Source organism: Gymnoscopelus braueri, assembly GCF_963280865.1.
Source record: "Gymnoscopelus braueri genome assembly, chromosome: 16".
Taxonomy (NCBI): domain Eukaryota; kingdom Metazoa; phylum Chordata; class Actinopteri; order Myctophiformes; family Myctophidae; genus Gymnoscopelus; species Gymnoscopelus braueri.
This window is the reverse complement of record NC_137616.1, coordinates 33,484,988-33,511,296: the sequence shown is the minus strand read 5'-3', so window position 1 is coordinate 33,511,296 and position 26,309 is coordinate 33,484,988. Positions and strand designations below refer to the sequence as shown.

Below are 26,309 nucleotides of genomic sequence, written 5' to 3'. Positions count from 1 at the left end.
CCCAAATGGAGTGAAAGATATAGGATAAAACATAATGAGTCGAGAGTTTATTGTCACAACAACCAGTGTACTTTCTTATGTTCTTTGTTTGCATTATAGTGCCTATAAAACATACCCCCCCCAACCACCTAGGGCCAACATACTCTCCATTATTACAAGCTATTGATTTTCAATCCTCTATACTTTCATATGAAATGAAAATACAAAATCTTTCAGTCATATCACATCCATGACCAACATATCCCCGTGGACTAAGGACTAATGCTGTTACCCTTACATATCAATAAATTGATATGTATTCCTCTTCCACTTTCCCACCCTCGTTTCCCTACAGCAGAGATGACACAGAGGTGTCATGAATTTCTATCTATACATGTCTGTCTGTCTGTCTGTCTGTCAAGCAGTGGCGTTCCCAGGAATTACATTTAGGGCAGGCAAGATTTTTTTTCACTGCCTGTTTCTCAGTCAGTCTTTTACTTTATTTTCTAGGGGAGGCGAGATTTTAGTTGGGCAGGCTGTCAAGTGGCAAGGCAATTTGTCCATTACATTTTGAAATATCTTGTATGAAATTGCACAATTTGGTGGAAAGGCCATGTGGTCACCGAAATCAGTAGTGTTTTACTTTCGGGAGCATGAAGGGAAGGCGCACAGCAAATTCCATGGCAAATCAGCAGGTAGTTTTCTAAATATCTTGTTTAGGAGTAAAGCGTTGGACCAACCAAGCAACCAAGCAAGCGAAGGAACGAACAACCAACTAATTGACGCAGGGGTCATCAATGTGTCCGTACACGGACAGACATGTCCGTACACGGACAGACATGTCCGTGGCGAGACTTGTCCATGTCCGCGGCAAATATATATAATAAAAATATATAATTGCAAGTCACTCATCATCATGATTTATGGATTTAATTATCCACACTGTTCATATTCACAACAGGCACTCTCATCAAGATGCCTGCTGTCCATTGTTGTATGCTGATGTTTAAAATAGGTTTAAAGCAATTTTGCTGGAACCTCTCAAGGACCCCTGGGGGTCCCCAGACCCCACTTTGAGAACCACTGGCCAAGGGTGCCAGAACACCCAGAAACGTCACTGCAGAGAGCCATTAAAAAAGACAGGTATTCAAAACTTGGTTTTGTGAAGCTTATGAGTAATGACCGGTGGATGATGTCAACATGACAATTCTTCTCAACGTCTCTGATTGTCTTTAATGCTTTGAAAAGTTCAAAGCCATCACTTTGATTTAGAAAATTTAGAAAATGAAGTAGAAAGTAGACAAAAGTGCAGCGATGGCCATGGAAATAACAATAATACACTTGACTTTTAAAGCAATTTCTAAAAATTGGTTACTAATTGCTCCATCTACGCCTTCCCTCTCAGCTTTCCCACTTACCATCTTAACTCTATAAACGCCATTGACTCGAAAACGCGTCAATAACTACTTAATCCACCCACGCCATTGACGCGTTAGATTTGCGTTCATTGTTTAATCTCTGATCGCGCTATGCTGCTTAAAATTCAATGTTATTCTCGAGTTCCACTTACTTCACCCATATCTGCATCCGGTTTCATGTCCTGGGTTCCGTTTCCGGTTTTTGATTATTTTCCCCCGGTCATTTCGTCCAAAATAGGTAAACAAACGGTTTTTCACACGGTATGACGGACAAACGGACAGTTTCTCTTCTATAATCTATGGTCTGGGTGACGATCAGTCATCGCCGTCGTCTATCACAACGTAATTCTGACGATCAAAACAACCTGGGAGGACGTCACATCCGTTTTCATGGTTTTCCTTGTCTAATCGCCCAAGAAGGGTAACAGTGACACCAGGAGCTGATCAAGCTATCATGTGCTGCTCTCTGGTGGCGGATTTGTGCGGCGTCTTTATAAAACAGTCTGATCAATTATTTTCATGAAAATTTTCAAAATATAAAAATAAAAAAAACACAAAAATTGCTGGCAATGGGGGAGTACTTTATGAAAATACTCTGGCAGTGAAAGAGTTAATAAAATAAAATAAAGTTCAAAGGGAAGAGGACTAACCACTCTCCCTCTTTAAAAACACAGCATGTGTTCTCCATCGTGTCTACTGGACTAGTATGCATTAGCATTTCATTTATGGTAATATTATTGACCACTCATTTTGTGTGTCTTTGGCAAAAATATATTTTGAGGAAAATGTCCATCAAAAGCTCAGGAGCCCTGCCACTAGCAAGGCTCCTGTAAGGAGTGCGTCCATGCACAAAGAATGTCAAGTATCTAATATGGCATCAATAAGCAGGGAGATTTCACATTCCCAAGTCCCCACCGCCTACCCACACTTTACTGTTGTTTCCCATTTCATCAACAGCTGAACTCAAATGGAGTGAAGGATACAAGTAAGACGCGCGAATGCGGGAAGCGAACGCTTTCAACTTGCCATCCGGCCTGAAATATGCACAAATGACATGGAATTCTTAGAGATCCCAATAGCTGAACTCGTGTAGATGCTTTTAGATGTGTTATTTTTTGAGCGGTGTAGCCGCTCCTATAAGTGGGTTTGGGACCGTCGTGAAAAGACCGTCGTGAAAATGTATCTTTCGCTGTAGTGATTGGCTGACTCTATTCACACCCTTTGCTCAGTACTGTGATTGGCTAGCGAGACGCATGATGAAATTAATAACCTATAAATAGCACCACGCACAGGGGCACGGTGGTGCAGTCGGTAGCGCTGTCGCCTCACAGCTAGAAGGTCCTGGGTTCGATTCCCGCCGGGGGCGCTGTGGGCACTGGGGGCGTGTCTTCTCCTCCGTGTCATCAGCGCCCATACCCTAGGTGGGGTTGGCGAAAGAGCCTACTCTGTGTGGAGTTTGCATGTTCTCCCCGTGGCTCCTAGGGTAGTTAATACCCTCACAAAAACATGTAGTAATCCTGGTCACTATACCGCCTCCCCCATGACAGCCGGGGCGCCTGATGGAGGGGAAGGGAACTGGTTGGAATAACGTGTTCCTTCCACGCGCTACGTCCAACCAGGGAAACTCCCCCCTGTCAGGTGACAAGAAGGTCAGTTGGCTCTCATGCCTGAAGGAAGCATGAGCTCGGCCCTGGCCTCCCTACTGTGGGGTGACAGGTGTAATACTGGTGTAGGGCTGGTGTAGTGCCCAGGATCACTTAGGAAATTGGCACCGGGTGAAAAAAAATGGGTTACAAAAATCGCGGGATAAAAATTTAGAAAAAAAAAAATAGCACCACGCACTTTTTTTTTTAAAGTGAGCTTCCATTACTGTGATGACCACTGTTCTAAATAACACCGCTCATGCTGCTATATTTCTCTCAGAGGAGTGTAGTGTGTGTGTGTGTGTGTGTGTGTGTGTGTGTGTGTGTGTTGGATTTCAGCCACACTGTAGTGCACTCTGGCGCACTCTGGCGGCTGCACACAGGCAGTGCAGGCAGTGCACACAATACTGCACACAGAGACGCAGACACGCAGAGACACACACAAGCCGAGCACGGTTGCATAGTAAGCTCCACTTGCGCGGAGCTGCGTTCGCAACAACATAATACGAGAATTTATTGTCACGACAACCAGTGCACTTTCTTATGTTCTTTGTTTGCTTGAATCGCGCCACAAAATGTCACTTCTTTATAGTGTAATGGGTACATAGTACATGAGTACATTACTACAGTGTACCTGTATAGTACAGTAAAAGAAAATAAGCTTTCTACCCCTTTATCTCCCCAATTTAGTCGTTATGCCAACTATTTCCTCCCCACACACTTTTGTGTGTTGTCACTGCTGTTGTATCCTACTGACTCACCTGCCAGTGAGGAGCCCCCACCGGGAGGACGTGGGGCCTCCGTCCTGCTTCTCCCGCCCAACACTCCCCGCTGACAGGTGTCGCCCCAGCCTGTATAGAGCGTCGCAGTTCCCGCCCACTTCCTGTTTTTTTTGGTGCCGGAAGAAAAAACTCAATGCATTTTTCCATTGACATTTCCAAAAATATTTATATCTATTAATTTAAGCCTCGAATCAAGCCATCATGACATGACATGAATCATGACCATAAACGTTTGATTCTGTGATTTTTTTTTTGTTGAAAACGGCAAAACAAAGGGTATTTATTAAATATAGTATATCATATAATTAAATATAAAATAAAAAAAAATCACAGAAAAAAACGTTTTATGGTCATGATTCATGTCATCTCGTGATGGCTTGATTCGAGGCTTAAATTAATAGATATAAATATTTTTGGAAATGTCAATGGAAAAATGCATTGAGTTTTTTCTTCCGGCACCAAAAAAAAACAGGAAGTGGGCGGGAACTGCGACGCTCTATACTACGTGCCGATACAAGTATCACCCTCCCCCGAAGACGGGTCAATTGTGTTTGTATAGAGTATAGAGACACTCGACAAAGCCGGATGCGCCACAGTGGCATCGAACCCCCAAGCTTCTGGTGGTGGGCAGCTACCACATATTTTTACAGTTTTGCTGTATCATATACAGCAATTATATGATACTCACAATCTGTACCCCCCCCCCCCTCCCTCCCGCTGCATGCATGTGACCTCCAGGACATCATCATTAAATATAATAGTACATCCCTGTGGCATCTCCCCAAAATGACCGCTGTTCTTTGTATTGCAGTGTTTGTGAACTATCCTGCCAGCTTCATATGACAGAGCAGATGGCAGACAGAATGTTCTGTCCTCCGCTGGAGTTGTTAATCAAAAGGAAATAAGACACGATTCTTGTTCAGGAGCCTTGGAGGCGAGACTCCAAAGTCAGAATGATCTGAATGATCAAAATGAAATAAACGACAAGAAGTATTACTATCTGTGATAGGCTTAAGCCACAAAAAACGGCATACTACCTTTTTCAGTATTTACTTGCATTAATTTGCCTCCTCACTGTATCTTTTTCCCCCTCAAACAGTTCACCACAAAGGCCCTATATACTAAGTTGTGTGACAAATAGTTAAATAGCTTATCATCAAGCTCACAACATGTCACAATGAAATGTGTTGTAAGCTTTAGATCTGCTATTTTCACATTTTTTTAAAATATTTTGCCTATAATGACATGGCCAAAATAGACACACACACACACACACACACACACACACACACACACACACACACACACACACACACACACACACACACACACACACACACACACACACACACACACACACACACACACACACACACACACACACACACACACACACACACACACACACACACACACACACACACGTTGATGCTGTGTGTCACACTATATAGAAGGCCGGTCCAGACAGACACATGCACACAAACACCCACACTTAAACGTGTCTGCATGTCAGAATGTCCCCACCATGTCCCTGTATTGCCTTGGCTTGGTGAGGCAAAAGACAACAATCAAATCCTCCAAAAATCTGCCAAAATTCACAACACCTCCTTTGTAAAAAACAAAAAAACATTAGCAATTGAGTCTATTTATTGGACGATTGTGTCAAATGTTACCCTCACATTTGTCATACCTGATGCTAATCTCTCCCTCTCTCGTTCACTCTGTCTGTCTGGTTTGTTTCTCTATCGTCCCTTCCATCGACTCCATGGCTCTCATCCCCCAGACAGACCCTTTTACAAATAGCATCCACCCACCTTTCTCAAACCTTTGAAGCCGACGACATTCCCCCATGAGGAAGACAGCAGTGAAATGTCCGCCTCTCTTGTGCAATGGCATGAATACTATATTTACTTACAGAAATGTTATATATGTGGGGAAATTATCCCCCTTTTCATTCAGTGTGCTGTGAAATGTTGGTGTGACATGACTAAACTATAAAAAGTAAAAACATTAGCAGCAATAGCAATAAAGTGGAAAAGTGTTTAAAATGTGTACAGCATGCAAGTGTAGGAAAAAAAATACTTATTTCTGTGCAAAAAAAAGAAAAGTACTGCAGGCTTAGAACTACATGTTGCAGCCAGAGGAAAGATATGCAGTAAAGATTACAGAATAAAATGGGAGAATACATTAGCACACAGGATATACAGAGTATACATACGTGCGGCAGAGAGTGTTCAGATGATTTGTAATAATAATCTGATATGACTAGGAGAGACCCAATGTTATGAAGTGTTGTGTATTTTCCCTTTGGAAAGACAGAACATTATGCACGATCTCTCCTAAAATCTCTCTTCTTTAACTCAAGCTCTGACACAAATGTTGGTCTCTAGCTTGTAGGGCTACAACTATTGATTATTTACTTAGCGATTATGCTTTGTGCAAAATAATTTGCAGACAAAACAGCTTGTGTCATGTCTATACAGATAACAAGGTGCTGCCTCTTAAGCCCAGTCCACACCAATGATTCGCAACGCAACGAGATGCAACTTGCAACCAACTGCAGTGGTCTGTATTGACCTGTTGCAGGTCAGTGCAGTTTGGGGATTCAGTTGCAAATGGTTGACAATTGCAACTTTGTTGCGTTGCGAATCATTGGTGTGGGACTGGCCTTTAGACTTAACACTGGAGACTGCCAGTGTCATTCAAGGCTTAGACAGGGCTGGGAAGTGTAGTAAAACACAGGTGGGGAAAGCTGTCACACAACAGAACATCAAAGGGCCAACCAGTGGGAATAGCCATGGCAACCAGCACCCTACGCCTTGATGTCAAGAGGAAAGGCAAAACCACTCTGTGTGTGCCTCTTTTATTCACAATGTTCTTTGGCACATCTGCTTAATTGCTTTATAGAACAGATAAGCCAGGGGGGGGGGATTGGTGGTTTCATGTTCTATATACATCAGTAAAAAAGAAATCTCCTATTGCATTAAAGTGGAATACCACTAATTTTCACCATTAAACTATGTCATTTATATATATCTTAGAGCTGTTGTGTGGAAATAAGGGGAGGGGGGGGGGGTCATGTGATTAGTGACGGACGAAGCTGTAGTCTTTTGCCCCGTCTCTAGGTAGCCTGCAGTCTACAATCTGCTGGAGATTTCACCTCCAGCAGAAACAGCGCAGCATGAAAATAAACTTAAAGCCTGGTTAGAGCATTTCCAGCCAATTCGGTTATATTCTGTTACTACAAGTACTGTCTTGTGAAACAGAATATATATATATCATATGCCATTATAAACTACTAAGATTTATTACTAGCTAAATAACTTACTAGGTTTAATAACTTGACGCTCACGATAATGACATATTAAGAGTTTTGTATTAAGAGTGTTGTTAATATTAAGTGTTGGTAGTGTTAATAGAGTTGTTAGCATTAAAGCCAAGACTGTTGTTGATTTTAAGAATTGCTAGAGTTAAGAGTGTTTTAAGAATTGTGGTTGATGGGGTAAAAATGTGTTTGCTCGGGTAGAACAAGTTGTTGCTAGGGTCTAGTAGTAGTATCGCAAAAAGTATATAACTTAAAAGGTAGGGTATGTGATCTTTTTTGGTTAAAACAAAAAGTATTTTGTTAAAAGGTTAAAGCACTATATTCTGATAGTAATCATTGCTATAGAGTGTTTGTTCAGTAACAGGAGTCTCCCCGTCTCTCCAGCTCTTTAATAAACAGAAAATACATTTTCCGGTAGGTGTCAAAATCTCAGCCAATCAGGAGAAAGTACCAATTTTTAAGCTTAATTTTTATAGTGTTCCAGTTCCAATTTTCTTAGTGGCATCACTTCCAATTTCACTTGTTTAATCTATATCCTGATTGAGTTCTCTATCCTGATTGGATAAAATTGGAAATGAAACTGAAACTGAAACGAAAATGCATTTTCTGTTTTATAAAGAGCTGGAGAGACAAGGAGACTCCTTTTACTGAACAAACACTCTATAGCAATGAGTACTATCAGAATATAGAGCTATTTAACACTTATTTTAACCAAAGAAAATCACTTACCCTACCTTTAAGAATAAAAGTTATAGCACAAACAAGCAGAACTTTATAAAGTTGGAACAGAGATTCTAGCTAAAAGTATGGTGAAAAGATACGTGCCCAAAAATACATAGCGAGGATACCATTAGTGTTCTCACCTTAGCGCGCCCACAATTATCATTTATCACAATGTAGTCAAACCTTGATGTAAAAGTGATTCAGTGAAAAAGTGAACATTTTGGTTATTTCCGCCGTGCATCTTCCTGGAAATTAAATGGAATTTCCATGCTTAAACTAAGATTGATTAGGAGTTAATGTACCTGTTATGAGACTGGATAATAAGTGGAACAAGGCAGTTCTGATGTAATACGATAATAAGTAATGCACGTCGGCATTAGGTTTTATATTGTTGCCAACTTGCGGCACTTGCCAACTAGGTGTGCAAAAATAATAATTGATTGGTTCGTTTGGCAGCAAGAAAGGAAAAACTGATATTAAACCATCAGTACTGAGTTCGAGCAAGAAATATGCCTCATAAGGCTGTGACACTGTGGTAATTGTCTCAACATCACTATCAATCAAGTATAACCAACTGCTGGGGGCAAGTATGGTGTCAGAATGAAGGACAAGTTCTTCCCAATTTATGGAGGCTATTACAGCTCCTCTGTTCGTCAGCCTGTTGGAACTCATTAACCCCCTCCCTACCAACCACAACCCTCCCTCAGTCCCACTCTAATTATGGTGCACCTAGTCCTAGAAGAGTAAGAGGCTGCTGCCTCCGCTGACCACAATTGCCTGTATGGCCGTAAAAGTCTGAGTGTTCATTTAACTCTGAGTGTGTACAAATGCAACCAAATGGACATTTGTAAACTCTCAGAGTTACAAATGGATAAATTAATTTAACGGTAGTGCCTCATGACAGTTGGCGAGGGTACTGGTGAAGGCATGAGCCATTCGCACGCACGCACGCACATGCAAGCACGCACACAAACTAAGACTTACAATCATACAATGCAGAATGAAACATTCATGCGTTTACATCAAATGTCAATGAGCAGACAAAATGTGCGTAGAATTTGTTAGGGCAACTAATTTAGACATATGAATGAACCTGAGGCAGTTACTTAAGGGAAGGTTGAAGCAAAACACAAATGTTCTATCAGGAGGACCACACCATTGCCTTTACTTTGCTTGTTCTTTTATCCTCAGCTGCACAAAGACTATTGATTTATAGTTGTAATCGCTCTCTGTAATTTATACGTTTCCAAATGGCACCTTAATTTTATTGGCAGGACAACCCCAATCCATCGGCTATTCCCCCAAGCAGGATAAAACAATGGGCTAAGAATAGTTTTACGCACGCAAGCACACATGCACACGCACACACACACACGCACATAGACGTGGAAGAAGAAAAAAATACATTGCTGGAAGAAAGGCCTTTATGGAGTAGTACTGAAGGTGCACTGTGATCTCCCATGCACTTTGCTATTGTTTACATATACTTTATAACCCACTTTCTAGTTCCCATGGATACCTTTTGCTCGGTGATTCTCTCTAATGAGAATGTGTGAGAGAGAATCACAACACAGAAAGACTTGATTCAATGCAGGCATAAGGTGCCCAGAGCGTACTACACAATCTGACAATTATGGCCGACGGTAATTAAACTACTAGTTCTTTGCGGTAGTTGCATCTGGGGCCCACCGTTTAAGTAGAATTACAACGCATGGATAAAAGCACTATTGAAACTGCATTTGGAATTCTATACATATTAAGCATGCATACAATTAGTCTTACCTTGACTTGTAGAGCAGAGCGTGTGACATTTCCTCTGCTACTACCTATGGAGAAAAGAGTAACCATGTTTAGGACAAACTTCCCAGAGAGTACACACAGCACTTAGCCAAGAAAGTAAATCTAACCATCCAATCGAAATTGACAAAATTCTGACAAATAAAAAACAATAATAATAATAAAGCTTTATTTCAACAACACATGATGACAAGAACAATTGTATCACTATTCTTCCTGTTAGCCCATTTAGACCTGAGGCCGGAAACAAATCAAAATCCTGACTACGTTTTCGGGGGAAATAATTATTCAAAAGATCTAATAATGTTGCTATATACTGTATATAGCGACAACTACACACTGAGGTGTTCCCAGCTTTAAAGACCTGGAACAACGTATAGGGGTTCCAGGTCTAAATGGGGAGACTTTTTCCTGGCCAGACAAAAGAAGCTGTTGACAATGTACAAGGACTCGGTGACCGTAGCAGGGAGACATCAAAGAACCTAGATACCAAGTGCAGAAAGAGCATGTGTTCACTGTGACTCAGGAGAAATGGAGAATAGGACACTTCCTTCTCTCCTGTGGTAAATACAAAGTCATCAGAAACATACAGCATGCTTTCCAAAAATCTAAAACCAAGACTATTTTGGGGAAACGGGCAAACAGCGTGGCGATGGACTTTTGGTGTTAAATTCATATTCAATTCAATCACTAAGCCTTTTATGATTGTGAAACCTACAGTATATGGGTATTATGCCTTATCATGATGCCATACAATTGTGTTGGACACAAGCATGCTCAAATATTTTTTACAGCATGAGGGACAAGTATAACATACACATGTCGTCTATCTACTGTATGTGCGCCTCCCCCAACTAAATATACAGTAGCAATGGATGTTGTTGTTTTCCATTTGGATAGGATTAGTTTTACAGGACAATCATGTCCAATAAAGTCTCTTGTCAAAGGTCAATTCACACATAATAAGAGAGCGATTCATGAAAAAGATAAAAGACCTTCCTGCAAAAAGCAATACATGCTGCAATAACCTGGGGGTCTTTTTACAGGGCATTTTACAGTACGTACTAGGTATAAGACTTTAATGGCAGAGGAGCATGCAATCTATAAATCAAAAACAACACCAGTCATATGTGACTGGTGGGATATATGAAAACAGTGACTGGAATGTTTAATATTCAAACTTGTAACTTGTAGTTTGTTCTGAATAACAGTTCATATCTGAAATGAGAGAGTGTATGTTGGTGTAAAGGTGGCTCACCTGGTAAGAGCGTATGTATGCCATGTACAGTAAATAAGGCTAAGGTCCTTCTTCCCCAAGCTGGCCTTGGCTAGAATCTGACTGGAGGCTCTTTGCCGCATGTCTTCTCCGCTCTCCTGTCTCTCTGCTCACTGACTGTAATAAAATAAAGCAGAAATGCTCTAAACATAATCAATCATGTTTACATGTTTCAATCAAGCTACTGGAAAGGCCATGGGGTCACCAAAATCAGTAGGGATGATCTTGCAATCTGCAATTAGATCATGAGACAGATCTTCTGTACAAAGATGACATTTTGGCCTGAAGGTGGCACTAGAGCAAAGGTCATGGGGTCACCAAAATCTGCAAGAATCTGTGACGCATGAATGTGTTCAGGAAAATAATATCCACACAGTGTTTCATTCATTGATTGATTGAATACTTTTGAATATGATTATTAAAAGTACACGCAGTACAACACAGAAACTAATTTTTATCAATATGCATTTAGCTGAAACGATCTAGAGTTCAGGCCGCTACCAAAACATTATTACCGGTATATCAAAAAATAAATAATATGTAGAGAGAGAGAGAGAGAGAGAGAGAGAGAGAATGAAAATGGGAGGCAACAAACTGGAGTTAGAAGACCTCTGTCTTAAAATATGTCAAAGAAATGTAACTTACGTCCTGCACTGCACGTGACGATCGTTGCCATTCACACCCATGTCATGGGTGGCTGTTGCTGTGTTGCATGTTCGTGTACAGTATGTTGTACTGTAGTATACTGTACTGTACCATTGAAATTAATAAACAGGTTTCTGCACAGCTATGGATGAACGCAGCACTCTTTACATGATCTAAAATGCATCCTTCTAACAATAAAGGTCTTATCTAGTTCGAGACACTTGCGGTAACGTGACTGTATAACTCATGGCTCGAGCTGACTCTAATCAATCAGGTTATTAATCTCAGCTGTGCCCTGTGTGTGTTCAAGTGGTTTTGCACCCTGAATGCGCACACACCCAGTAGCCTAATGTTTGTAAACAAGAAACCTTTCTATAGGCTACTGTACATCCTCTGTGTTGCCCACAGAGAGTGAAAAACCGAGAAGGTAGAACACATAATCCTCAGTGTTAATTTAACTCCACGACTGCCACACTCACACTGTTGAAACAGGTACGCATGGCCAACCAGACCCTGGACAGAGAGAGTTATGACAAGCGTTGATCTCGCCGCAAAGCGGGCCGCAAGGGGCTATAGTTCCAAACAGTGGAACTATCTCATTGAGATAGAACGAGCATGTCCGCATTCCATTCTTACGGGAGTCAATGCTGCGCGTCAACGCTAGTGTCGTCACTCTCACATTAGATCACGCTGCGCATGGCTGGGTGAAACCAAAAAAGTCACGAAAGAGAGGGGTGCATTGTTAGGGCGCACCTAACTTTTAGTTCTTCAAATACTTAAAATGTACAAATTCGAGGGTTCTTTTTTATATTTTATGTTATATAAACAATACACAAATATGTATATTTTTCAATAAAAAAAAGAAAACTTAAATCGTGGCTTGGTGGGCGACCCCCCTGGCACCCTACGCAATTGCCTACTCTACCTATTGGCTGGTACAGCTCTTGAAACGCCCCCTTTTGTTCCCATATATGGAGCTGACTGATTTGTTTGAGCCTAATGCCATGTCAACACATCAGGTTAGACAACACACTCCATATTTGGGCATAGCTGCATTGAGAACTCCTTATATGGTTATGGCTGAGTCATAGTGACATGAGCGTGACGATGTGGTCCGCCGGCCGGCCGGTCCTCCCTTAAGCCAAATTTGTTTTTTATTTTGTATTTTATTTGGAGTAGCCATTTTTTAGCCCCAATTTAGTCGTTATGCCAATTTATCCTAACCTCACTCCGTCAAATGGAAGAAGCTTGCGACACACATTTTGTTTCACAGCGTACTTGCATCTGAGACTCCGGGCGCAGAATCGATGACAGACGGAGTTTCATTTTTTCAAGCTACTAGGCAGGTGATTGGATGATCCCGCCCCTAGCAGCCGCTGATTGGCTCTGTTGTGCAGCAGTTCGGGCAGCTTTACTCTGTGAGCAATCCCAGACCCTCCTTCCTGAAACCAAATGCAAATGAGATTTCCGGAGGGAGGGGGGGTTTACCAGGCTAAATTTATCCCTCCCCACACACATTTCTGTGTTGTCACAGCTGTTGTATCCTACTGACTCACCTGCCAGTGAGGAGCCCCCACCGGGAGGACGTAGGGCCCAACACTCCCCGCTGCCTGACAGGTGCCGCCCCAGCCCGTAGGAGTACGTGCAATGACCAATATCACCCTCCCCGCCGGCCCGACCCGGCCCGGCTTCCCTCCCCCGAACATGGGCCAATTGTGTTCGCATAGACACCCGACAAAGCCGGATCCACCACGGTGGATTCAAACCCACAACCTCCGTGGTGGTGGGCAGGGACTGTATTACTGCGCCACCAGAGTGCCCCTTAAGCCTATTTTAATATAGGAAGGAAGGATAAGTATGCTTGTTCGAAGTCCCATGTGTTTGTAGATTTGAGTGTATTAACAGATCACGGATTGCTTGTTGGCGCTGTATTTAGCCAATGTTTTGTTCCTTCTATGTTTATATACAGTATTAGGTACCTTTGATAATAAAACTGCTGCAAATGCAGTTAATATCACTATTACTTTAGTTATATATTTTTATTATTTAATTTAAACAAAAGAGAGACCGCAGAAAATCAATCAACAAATGGAAAGTGGTATTGGAAAGACACATGACTTTGATTGCAATTAAATGCAAACGTGTGCATACATGTGCACAAATCAGCAAATGATGTGCATGTCCACTCAGCAAACACTTGTGCATGCTAAACCACAATTGCAATTAATCTCCAGCAATCAAGAATGTGTATACAGTATGCAGCATATAGGCTACCAAAGTCAGACCAATGACAATTCAATTTAGCAGACGTTTCTGTTATGGTGTTAGCAATGCTCATGTTAAAGGGATATTTCACTTTCAAACATGTTTGAAAGTGAGATATCCCTTTAACATACAATATTTGACTATTGTGTGTGTATGTGTGCTGTGTGTGTGTGTTCGTCCGTCTGTCTGTGGACAGCTAATCTCCGGCACCGTTGGACTGATCGGCATGAAACTGTACACGCACACTGGAGGCCACAAATGTTTCACTTCGGCCTGTTATAACGCCACCATGAGGCAGTTTTTTGCAAAACACATTACTCCTACAGATTCTGTCCAAACCTCAGTGGAATACATAGTCAGTGATCTTCACATATTGGCATGTACAATTTTGAGGTATTTTTTACTTTACTGGAGTTGAGTATTTCCAATGTTCAGTACTTTTACTTCTAATCCACTACATGTCAAAGGCAAATATGATACTTTTACTCCACTACACATGTTTGAAGACTTATAGCCTAGTTACTAGTTACTTTGTAGCTTTTGATTATTACAAAACATACATTAACCACTTCAGCCCTATACATTTCGTCCATTTGAAAATAGCCAATCTACAAGCTTGTGAGCTTGATGTGAATTTTCTTCTGTAGAAGAACATTTTCAGAAGATTTGAATACATTTTATATGATACCTTGTGAAACGGGACATTCTGCATAACGAGTAGGCCTACCTCTACTTTTGGCACTTTAAAGGGAAAGACCACTAATTTTCAACATTGAACTATGTCTTTAATACACCAGCTGTTGTGTGGAAATAAGAAAAAAGTCCCCCCCCCTTCTGTGTTGCCTAGAACTGGATAATTGATTGAGGTCCTGTGATCAGTGACATTTTGGCTGAGGGGGGCGGAGTGGTATTGAGTGGTATTCCCCAATACTTTTATACTTTTACTCAAGTATATGTTGAATACCGGAGTATTTCCAAATTGTGGTATTGATACTTTTACTTAAGTGAAACCCCTGTATATTAGTTTAAAACCAGAATGAGTGTAGGCCTATGGCGGGTGGCCTACGTTATGACATGGGAACAGGACAGAGAACTGTAGCTGTCCGTGGTGCTGAAATTTTCATTTTCAATCTCTAAAATGTATAAAAAGACCTCTTCTGTTGTCAGTGTGAGTTTGAATAATTTATTTTTTACCCCCGTTTCGCCGTGACATTTGCTCACATCTCCCTGGGTATAAGCATGAGCAGATGCATAAATCTCTGATTCCAGCTTGTAAAAGGTCAAGTGATATTGATCTGGTTATGCAAACACATTACATGACATATTGACATAATTGCCGAATTTGTCTCTCCCAAGTTTACAAGAGCTATGTGTCGGGCATATACTTGGACGGAAGTTTCTTGTTTTCCAACTTGGTTGTGTTGTTCATTTAAATTAATGAGAAATTATCCATTAAATCGGCAAAATGTGTCGAGGGAAACTATCAAAAAGCCCGTTACGCATAGGAACACAACTTGTTCTTATGTTTAACCAAATCATACACAGTGCAATCCGCAGTGTTAATTTTACTCGGAGGAATTTACAAATGTTAACACATTGTCTCAGTTAAATGAACACTACAGCGCCTGTAAGGTGCGCTCTGGGGAGGACTAGACACAACAGCACAACTGCGTGTGTGTGTGTGTGTGTGTGTGTGTGTGTGTGTGTGTGTGCGTGTGTGTGTGTGCGTGCGTGCGTGCGTGCGTGCGTGCGTGCGTGCGTGTGTGTGTGTGTGTGTGTGTGTGTGTGTGTGTGTGTGTGTGTGTGTGTGTGTGCGCGCGTGCGTGCATGCGTGCGTGCATGCGTGCGCCCGCGTGCGTGCGTGTGTGCAGCCACAGGTTGAAGCTCCGGAAGACTCGCCCCAAAACACGCTCACCCCCATTTCTTTTCGCGGACCGCTCGCCCCCAGCGGTTCTTGTGTTCTTGTATTTGTTTACTGAGGAGAAGTTTGGCCGGAATAAGGTTAGGTTTTGGCATAGTTTACTGAGGTTACGTTTAGGAATAAGGTTAGTTTTAGGCATAGTTTACTGACGTTACGTTTAGGAATAGAGCCTAAGGTTAGGTTTTGGAACCGTTTTACAGAGGCTACGTTTAGGATAGCCCCTACGACGTTTAGGAATACCAGGTGGCGACCGTTCCGAGGTCGCCGGATTTGCCCCGGAGGGACCGTGTTTTGGGGCGAGCGTTTTGGTATCCGTTCTCACGGTAACGGAACTTTGTCACTGACAACTTTCACCCGGCAGTTGGTTAACGATATTTTTCTTCTGGTATCCGCGGAGCTTGATGACGTTATTAGACGCTTTAGGCGATGAATCTGGATCGTGATTCGTGCGCAGATGATCGCTCCTGTAAGGAACCAGTGAAGAAACAGAATGCCACCAGGTGGAGAGCCTGCTGTCAATATATTATAGCGGAGCTAAACTTCCTCCGTTTTCTGTTTTCCGCTTTTAAGCTTCTCTCTCAAGATCCTCAAACCGCGCAGGAGTTTTTTTCACCATGAACTGATCGAGCATATTCTCGTTGTTGATTTGTCTTCTCTCCTCCATGAAGCGCATTACGGTGGACGATAACAGCTGCGTGCGTAATCTTTTTCTTTCTTCTATTTTTTATTCCACAATTTTACATCATCACATACAGATATATGAATATATAGTACATCGCAATACATTTAGGTTTACCATCAAGTTCATGATGGTCAGTGCTTTCTTTTGTGTTTTTTTATTGGATTTTTTACAGCGTGCGTAATCTTGAGATCATCATCATCATCATCATGTCACAGGTCCCTGATCGCAGCCCATGCCACACAGTAGGTGACAGTTAGCCCACCATAATGGCATGCAGAAGCGGCTGCTGTGTCTGCGGCGGTGGCGTGGGGCCACTGAACGAGGACAACGCCAGGTTCCTGCTGCTGGCTCTGTTCATCATCACCTACCTGCTCTGCGGAGCCGCCGTCTTCTCGGCTCTGGAGCAGCCCAAGGAGCACGAAGCCAAGGAGCGATGGGCGCAGAGGTTCGAGCACTTCAGCCACAAGTACAACCTGAGCACCAGAGAGCTCAACAACTTCCTCAGGAGCTACGAGGAGGCGAACGTGGCCGGGATCCGCGTGGACACCATCAGACCTCGCTGGGACTTCCCCGGAGCCTTCTACTTCGTGGGGACTGTGGTTTCTACCATAGGTGAGATCATGATGGCCCCATGTTTATTTGTTTTTCTTTATTTTTTTTAAAGCACCGTTTGATTTAAGGCTTCATCAGGCCTGCCAACATTCGACTGACTGAGAATCAATTTATAATTGTTTTTATTTAATTAGTTAGTTGTCTTCCCCCCAAAAAAGAGTAGATGTAATTTCATGTGTTCTGGTGAATTTGGGGAGTGTGATACTTTTATCAGGCTTGCTTTACTAGCATTGCAAAATGATGGGTACATTTAGAAATTTCATCCATTAAGAAATTGATTTGATGTCTGAAGCAATTAAAGACCTATCTTGTACTTTTAAACAGAGTAGATGTATCGTGTAATTTCCTGTGTTCTGGTGAATTTTGGGAGTTTGATACCAAATCAAGGAGAAATCAAGGAAAGATGTCAATCAAGGAGTCCTCAAGGGGATGTGGTTGAAATCAAGGACACTCCTGCAGAATCAAGGAGGGTTGGCAGCCCTGCCAACCCACTAGTCAGTGTTTGTGAACAAACTATTTCCAATCAAACCCAAAGAAATATAACTTTAGTAAGTTTAGAGTTCATTTTTGTCTGCTACACTGTGGACTATGCATGGAGTAACTTTGGTTTAATCATACACATTTTGTCTGGGCATTTTATGTACCGCTCAGAAATGTCTTTCTTCACAATACACCCTTCTGGATGCTATCAATATTATAGCTTTTCCAATGTTTCCTATTCATTTCCATTGTCATTACATTGATAATTTGATATGTAACATCATTGATTAGGGGAGGGCTCTGTGTCACTGGGGTATATAGCTGAATCCAATATGGTCAATATAGAACAAATGGTAAATGCAAGCAAAACCTGTGAGGTATAAAAGTTCCATTTACACAATAAAATCCATCGCTAGGCTGCTTTAAACCTACATTTTACATCCAGATTTATTTGGCCAACAGTAACACAACTTGAGTTTGACCTTGTTGTGCACAGTAGGTTATATATCTTACTCAATAGGTCAGCTAGCACATCAATAACTGTAAAAAATACAGTCGACTACACTTGCTTGTTGTCATTGTTCTGTGGACAGAAATCCACCTCAATTAGTGCCTGGAGAGCCTATTATTATAAGGTCGCAATCACATCCTCTCCAAATTTAAGTCTGTTGTGTACTTGGTGTTAAAGAGCCACGTTGAGGAGTATGCTTTTATTATGACGCAAGCTGGCACTTTGCTTTTCTGTAGCTCAGCAACAGTGCAGCCAATGTCGAAGAATTTATATTGCTGCTACACCTGTCGGTGTTGAATGCACAGCCAATATCGTTGTAACATCAACCCCATAGAAATCTGTGGGCTTCTTAAATCTTAAGAGTTCCAATGCATCATACATTGGAACACGGCTACTCTTAAGATTTAAGAATCCCGATGTTTACGGAAACCTGCATTATGCATGTTTCAGTAAACACGGTTTCACCCACGACTTTCAAACGCAACAGAAGATTCTGATGTGGGAACAGACAGTACGTGTTCATGAGAAGAGAGAGACAGGTGGGGTATGGCTAACGCAGCGCAATCAGGTGTCAAATGATGGATGAAAAAATAAGGCATTTATTTTGCTTGGAGCTGGTTGAATATCAACATGGTATATGGCAGGTATCTGTCTTCAGACCCAATACTATGATAACCTCCTTACCACCACAACCAACCAACAAACATACAAACATACAAGTAAGCTATCATCACTACAATCAGCAAACAGTTAATATACTTAATATGATGGAGTGAATACTGAAAACTACAGTGCATAATCTGAGGTGAAATGTTGCCATTGCCTTCAGCTATTGTACGTTGACCTGAAAACAATGCCTGCAAGAATCAATAAGAGTGGGCTTTTGGGTGGGAAGAGTCACTCTGCAACTGCAACCTTGATGCTGAAAAATATTCAAATATTTAATGTGTGTTTCTGTATTGTCCTTTCTGTAAAGTCTACTAGCGATTGGGCCCTTTTTTTAAGAGTACACAAAACAATCTAAGCCTATAGCAAAAGCTATTGCAAAACAATTAAAGAGAATTCAATGACAGTATAGAACAAGACTAATCAAACCCCGTGGGAATGGTGGTAATGATTTGCTGGGCCCATGGGCTGAAAACAGAATCGGTGCGTGGTTGAGTAACAGCAATTATATTGTGTGTCTGTGTGTGTGTGTGTGTGTGTGTGTGTGTGTGTGTGTGTGTGTGCGTGTGCGTGTGCGTGTGTGTGCACGCGTTTGTGCGTGCATATAGCAAAGGGAAAGAGACGGATAGAGATAAAAGGATATCTGAGGTTGTACTGTCTGAGAGGAGGATGGCAGAGTGAGGGGAGGTCGGTAATTAACGATCTTAATTAATGGCCGACAAACTCGAGTTCAACTCGTGTAGTTTTAAAGGTTACGTTTGAGCAGCTGATTCTATGAAGCATCTCTCTCTGCCTCCCCCACACCCATGTATGCATGAGACAGCGAGTGAATAAGAGAGAGGGAAAGCGGTGGAGAGGGCGTCCTTTTGTGACAGTAATGCTTTCAGATTGTGCTCATGCAGAAAGAGAATCTAGTGTCGAAGAGGAGCAAGTAATTGCTACAATCGAGAAATCAGAGTGATTTTGTCTACATGCTTTTTTTTTTTTGTCACTTAGAATTTTTATTCATTTTTTTACACACACATACATACAATACACTACATAGACACGAAACACAACAAAAGAAACAAACACCAAAGGACAAACATTTTGAAACCGACAACTTTTCAGATGTGCACCTTCTTGTTACAATGGCATATCACAAGTGATTTTCCTTTCTTTTTTTTTTCTTTTTTTTCCCCTCTTTTTGCATCAAATGTCTTTCTTATCACTTTCTGGGGGTGTATAGATGTTTTTAATTTCTCATGTTCCTTTTTTTGTTAAAAGAGTCTCTTGTAAAAAAAATACTTGCATTTTTTATTTTTTCAATTTTGTCATCACCCTTTGTCTTTTTATCAGAGAATTCAGGCCATTCACATTAGGCGACATTATTCCAACCACATTAGTCATCTTTATATCTTGTTTCTCTTCTTGTTACATGTAGCCCTCTCATATCCATTCCATAGTATCTGCCATCAGTTATCAGTTTCACACATACAACCTAAAACAAAATTACAAAAAATGTGACCTCCAAACACGGGGTAAAACCACCGTGACCCCTAAACCCTCATAATAGGGTGTGGGAGTAATCCCCGTCTTACACGGGGCCTCCCCTCTAGGCAACTAGTACTAAACCCAACCCTTGGGCTTCCCCAGCGCCTAGCCATCAACCTCTAAACAGAACAGACCTCACCGTCGGTATTTTGTAACCCAAAATAAAGAAAAAACAGAAAATAATCCACCTTGTTATCAGATGAAGCCCTAATTTCTATCATAAATCCCTTACTGAGTTAGTGCTGATCCTATAATTACCATTACATCAGATACAGGAGGGTTTGCTTCGACTTTTTTAAACAGATATGACGTCCATAATTTACTCTTTTTTTCCTCCTCGTATTTTACCTTCCCTCGTCATTTTCTTCCCCCCCCCCCTTCTTATCAACTCAATGTTAACTCTTATTTTCAGCAGAAAGTACTCATTGTTTTCTTTGATTTTTATACACTTCCAGCTTTTCCTTAGCTCTTCTCATCGCTCCTCTCGTCTTCGTCTCTCGCTTCCACTCCGGTGATCCACGGCTTGCTTTCGCTTGTTCCCTCGCCTCCGCCGCCGGCTCCGCGTTTCCCTCTGTCTCCGCCGTTGGCCCTGCATGGCCCTTCTCCTCCCCCGGCGAATCTGCGCGTCGTTCCCCGCTCGGCTCTCCCTCCACGAAGCCTCTCTCCTCCAAGGCTTGGGTGACTTCCTCCGCGCTGTTATACGTCTTTATCCCTTCTGGCCAGTGGATCCTCATCTTTGTGAAAGGCGTCTTGAAGATAATTCTCTTTTCTTTTAGGATTTTTTTAGCTGGAAGGTAGTCTTTCCTCATACGGACAATTTCGGGAGGATAGTCGTGGTCAAATCCTATTCGTTTGCCTCCTACTTGAATGTTTGCCTCCCACGCCTTTCTTAATATCAATTCTTTCGTCTCGAATTGTAGGAAGTTCAGTACAATGGACCTGGGGGGTGCAGACGGATTGCTTGGTCTCTGGGATAGCGCTCGATGACCTCTCTGTATTTGGAGCTGGGTCCCTTCGGGTAGGACTAGCTCCTCTTGAAATAGTTTCTCCATATACTTTATTACCGAGGTCCCTTCAATTCCTTCCTGTAGATTGAAGACCCTTAAATTCGTCCGCCTCGCCCTGGACTCGAGCTCCAAAAGTTTTGTTTGTAATATCTCCACATGGTCCACTAACACCTTCATGGCTCCGTCCGCCCCCACTCTCCAGTCCTCCACCTTTGAAATGCGCGTTTGTGCTTCGTTTGTATCCGACTTTAGCGTTGCTATTTCCTCGTCGTGTCTTTTCGCCTGGAGGTCCACCTCCTTGCGAAAGCCCGCGATCTCCTCCTTCATTTCTTTCTTTATTTCGTCTTTAAAAGCCGACAGCTCCTGTTGTATTTCTTGTTTGAAGGATTTTAGCTCCGCAGTTATATCTGCGAGTCCCGCACGAAGCACTTCAGTAAGGCCCTCGTCCATTTTCAGACCCTCGTCTTCCTCGTCTCTTTTTCCTCCTTCGTTGTCGATGATTTCGCTACTTTGTCTTTCTGCTATAAGTTTTCGGTTGTTTCTATGGCTTCATCTTTGTTTACTGTTCATTTCTCTTCATATTTTTCCCACTTTGGTCCTGTTTTAATCATAGTATTTTTACCGACTGTAGAGAGCTTGTTTGTTAAGCTTCTCCTCTCTCCGCCATCTTACCGGAAGTCCTTGTCTACATGCTTTATCGTTAAACGCACTAGTATTTGGTTTAATTAGAGTAATTTGTGTAAGTGTACATCAACAGCTAATGGATCCAGTTGTTTAAGTGTGTTCTAGCGTGACACTTGGGCCCTACATATACATACTCATTTAAAGTCACTCTGGATGACACTGTCAGCTAAATGCCTAAAATGTTCATGTTAATTTCCTGTGTCTCCTAGGGTTCGGGATGACCACTCCTGCCACCATCGGAGGTAAAGTCTTCCTAATGTTCTACGGCCTCATAGGCTGCGCTTCCACCATCCTCTTCTTCAACCTCTTTCTGGAGCGCGTCATCACCGTCATCGCCTACGTCCTCAAGTCCTGCCACGAGCGGCGACAGAGCAAGGCCGCGCTGACACAAAATGGCCGCCGAGTCTCCGAGGGAAGTGGGGGAGGAGGAGGCCGAGGCAGAGGGGACGGCCTGGCGGGCTGGAAGCCCTCGGTCTACTGCGTGATGCTGATCCTGGGCATGGCGGCCATCTTGGTGTCCTGCTGCGCCTCGTTCATGTACTCGGCGGCCGAAGGCTGGGGCTACCTGGACTCGCTGTACTTCTGCTTCGTGGCCTTCAGCACCATCGGCTTCGGGGACATGGTGAGCAGCCAGCGGGCCGTTTACGAGGGCCAGGCCACAGCCGCCTACCGGCTGGGCAACTTCTTATTCATCCTGACCGGCGTGTGCTGCATCTACTCCCTGTTCAACGTCATCTCTATCATCATCAAGCAGGTGCTCAACTGGCTGCTTAGGAGGCTGGAGGCACCCTGTTGTCGCTGTTTCACCGGGCAGGGCGGGCAGCGCCCACATCGGCACCCCCGGCGGAACGTGGTGGCCCCGGGCCACCTGCGCGCGCGTCGAGACCCCTCCATTGAGACAGACGCGGTCAATGACAGTGAGACGGACACCGGGCGAAGAATGTCCGGAGAGATGATATCCATGAGGGACTTCCTGGCCGCCAACAAGGTGAGCATTTAATAATGACAATAATAGCAAATAATAAATGATAAGCTTTATTTACAAGGCACTTATCCAAACAAAGTTGCAAAGTGCATAAAAATGAAGGGCAAAAAGGATCAGCAACAGAGTAATATCATGTACAAAATATAAAGTGCACTGAGAAATAAAAACATTAAGGGAGTCAAATCTTTGAATTATGGAAAGGCCTTCCAAAAAAAGTAATTGATTCATCAAGCCTGAGCCCCTCTCCTCTCCTTTGTCTTCAGACCTTTGTCTTCAGACTTTGTCTTCCTTTATCTTCAGACTCGACTCAGGAACAACCAACATTTCCTGCCTGAAGACTTCAGGCTGCACACAGGCTCGTAAGGGGTTAATAACTCAAAAATGTAATTAGGGGCCAGGTCATGAAGTGTCCCTTCAAATAATCCAGAATACTCTTGCACACCTGGTCTCAACCTCCCAAAATGTTCTCGTCTCCCCCCTTTTGTGTTCCCTTCATTGGCTTCTGGGTTGCTACCTTCACCTAGTACAAAACATTGATGATGGCCTGCAAGGGAACCAAAGTCACTGGCTCCCCTTTACCTTCAGGACATGATCCAACCCTCAACCCTTTCCGCTCACTTAGATCAGCAGGAAGGCTGTTTGAGCCTTCCCTAAAACAACCTGGCCAACATTCCACACGTCCTAGACGCTTCTCGCTCCTGGCTCTCAAACTCCCAAACTCCCCCTTGCAGTCAGAACTGCAGGCTCACTCCCAATTATTATGGAAAACCACAAAATATGATGCCATAATTATGCAGACGACACACACATTTGCGTAACCATAAAAGGACTGAGTAAATGCGTTGGACAAATCAACAAGGATATGCCCGAATGTTCTTCTTTCTTAAACAAAGTAATTGTTTTTGGAGCCAAGGAAGAATGTATAGACTTGACCATTATAATGGTGTCTATACAGGTCTCCCTAAAGATGACTGCAGTTGATTCAGAACACTGCTACTCAAGACAAGTCCTTCCTTACTAATACCAAGAAAGTGGATTATATCACTCCAGTTCTGAGATCTTTCCACTGGCTCCCTGTCTGTCAAAATACTACTATTGGCTTATAAAGCATTGAATGGTTTGGGGCCAACATGCATTTTCTTAATTGTATTCAACTGTACGTCCTATTATAATGTGTTTCGTTTTATGCTTAATGCTCGGCGTCTCAGTGCTCAATGTTTTATGCAAAGCACTTTGAATTATCTTAGTCACCCTGATGAAGGCATTGTTGCCGCAACGCGTAGGTGTATTTTCTATTCTTGCTATGCATTAGCCAGACTATTAAAGGCTTTTTATTTTTTCCACAAGAGTGCCTTGGTCTCATCCCTTTTTTTGCATAGATTTTGTCACCCAGTTGTATCAAAGGGCACCTTGTTGGGGATTTTTACTCCAGCCAAACAGATGGGTTCCTTTCTCTCTTTTTTCTGCACTTTGAATTAACTTGTTGAAATGTGCTAGATAGATAGACAGACAGACCTGTCTATTTTTATAGCACATTTCAATGTTTCAAAGTCTCAATGCTTTGTTTTGTGTAAAGAACTTCACTTGTTGAAATGTGCTATATGAATAAACTTGCCTTGCCTTTATACACTTATCTCTCATTCCCAGAATCACGCAGCGCTGCCAGAAACAGACAGTAATTGCTTTCTTCCTTGTCTATTAATGTCCTTTCCGTCTATCCCCGCTCCGCAGGTGAACCTCGCCATAATGCAGAAGCAGCTGTCAGAGATGGCCAACGGGCACCCTCGCCAGTCCGGCTCCAGCTCGCGACAAAACGGTTTCTCCGGAGGGGTGGGCGCCCTTGGCATCATGAACAACCGACTCGCAGAAACCAGCCAGGACAGATAGGGGCAAAGGGACTCGGGACCATTTCAGAGTGACGCAAAGGGGACAAGACAACTGTCGACACACAGACACACCGGGAGGGTTGTCAAAGCCAAGGGGCTGCCTTCTTCGGAACATCATTTTCTCACTATCGTTGTCAGAGTGAATAAATGAATACATCATATTTCCATCACATGATATCGAACAGCAAGCTCGCCCCATGGGGCTACACTTAGGAATCAAACCACGGCAGAATACAGACACTTCAAAGATAAATCATAGTCTGCCGGAGTCTCACATCTGGATCAGGGCCCAACGTGCCGGAATGTTCCCCCACCGGGGACAGCAGTTTCCATGGTGACGGAACAGCCTGTTTTAGACCTTGTATCCACGCGTTTCCAAACTGACATTGTACTTTGTATCTAAGCCGAACCTAAACCTTGACTCATCTCTAAAGCACTACTGTGCTGTAACTCTGACCCCTCTCTGCCGCCTTGTCCATCACCAAGACCAACATTGTCATTGTATTCAAATGGCCGTCCTGATTTTAGAGTCTGGCTATTCTCTTGCACACAAATACTAGGGGGCAGAAGTCCCGAGCTGAGCGTGCTCTACTGTCAAGTGCAGTCTCTCAGTGAACAGTCCATAGAAACAGTCCGCACTCACAAGGTGAATGTTCTTTTAATTTTATTATTTACCGCAGCAGCAGTCTCTGACAAACGGACGCGCTTCGGCTACTCAGGCCTTCATCAGCGTTTCAGGCGTCCGTTTATCAGAGACTGCTGCTGCGGTAAATAATCAAATTAAAAGAAAATTCACCTTGTGGGTGCTGAGAACTGTTTCTATAGACCATTCTCTTGCACAATCATATCCAAGAGAAGTACTTTATAGTTTCCTGAATGTCTATATTCAACTCAATTTATAGGAGGTGTACTTTTTTTAAAGTTATATTTTCAGGCTCCCCCTTTATTGATAGTCCACAGTGTAGAGATAAGGGAACAGGGAGAGAGAGTCGCGGAGTGACATGCAGCAAAGGTCCACTGGGCCCAGGAATAGATTCCGGGACTTGCTATCAGAGCCTATGTGGTACGCACCTTAAAGGAGAATTTTGGACTAAGGTTTTCTTACCTTTTCTATGACGTTATGATATCTTAGGATGAATGGTACAGTAGTAAAATGTCATAACTCCATCCCGGGTCCGCCACAGCTTAAAACGTAAATCGCATATTTTAATAGCTTTTTTTTTTTTTTGATCTGACGTTCATAGTGACAGAACACTATGCAACCAAAAAAAAAAAATATCTAAGTCTCGCTAGACGAGATTGAAATCTCAAGATTTCAATCTCGTCTACCTCGCGATCTTACGCAAGGCCTATCCGCGCACGTTTTAAGCTGTGGCGGACCCGGGATGGAGTTATGAAAATGTTCTACTGTACCATTCATCCTAAGATATCATATCATAATATCATAGAAAAGGTAAGAAAACCTTAGTCCAAAATTCTCCTTTAACTG

At 42.7% G+C, this 26,309-nt stretch overlaps 1 protein-coding gene across 1 annotated transcript; it reads left to right on the top strand.

The window, feature by feature from the left end:
- Positions 1-16,423: 16,423 nt before the first annotated feature.
- On the top strand, positions 16,424-24,821 carry kcnk13b (potassium channel, subfamily K, member 13b; the record flags this gene model as incomplete). Its single annotated transcript, XM_080453673.1, has 4 exons — positions 16,424-16,469; positions 16,629-17,068; positions 22,159-22,937; positions 24,666-24,821. Exons 2-4 carry the CDS (start codon positions 16,723-16,725, stop codon positions 24,819-24,821), a joined length of 1,281 nt encoding a protein of 426 aa, XP_080309799.1. The 5' UTR covers positions 16,424-16,469; positions 16,629-16,722.
- Between the last annotated feature and the right edge of the window lie 1,488 nt (positions 24,822-26,309).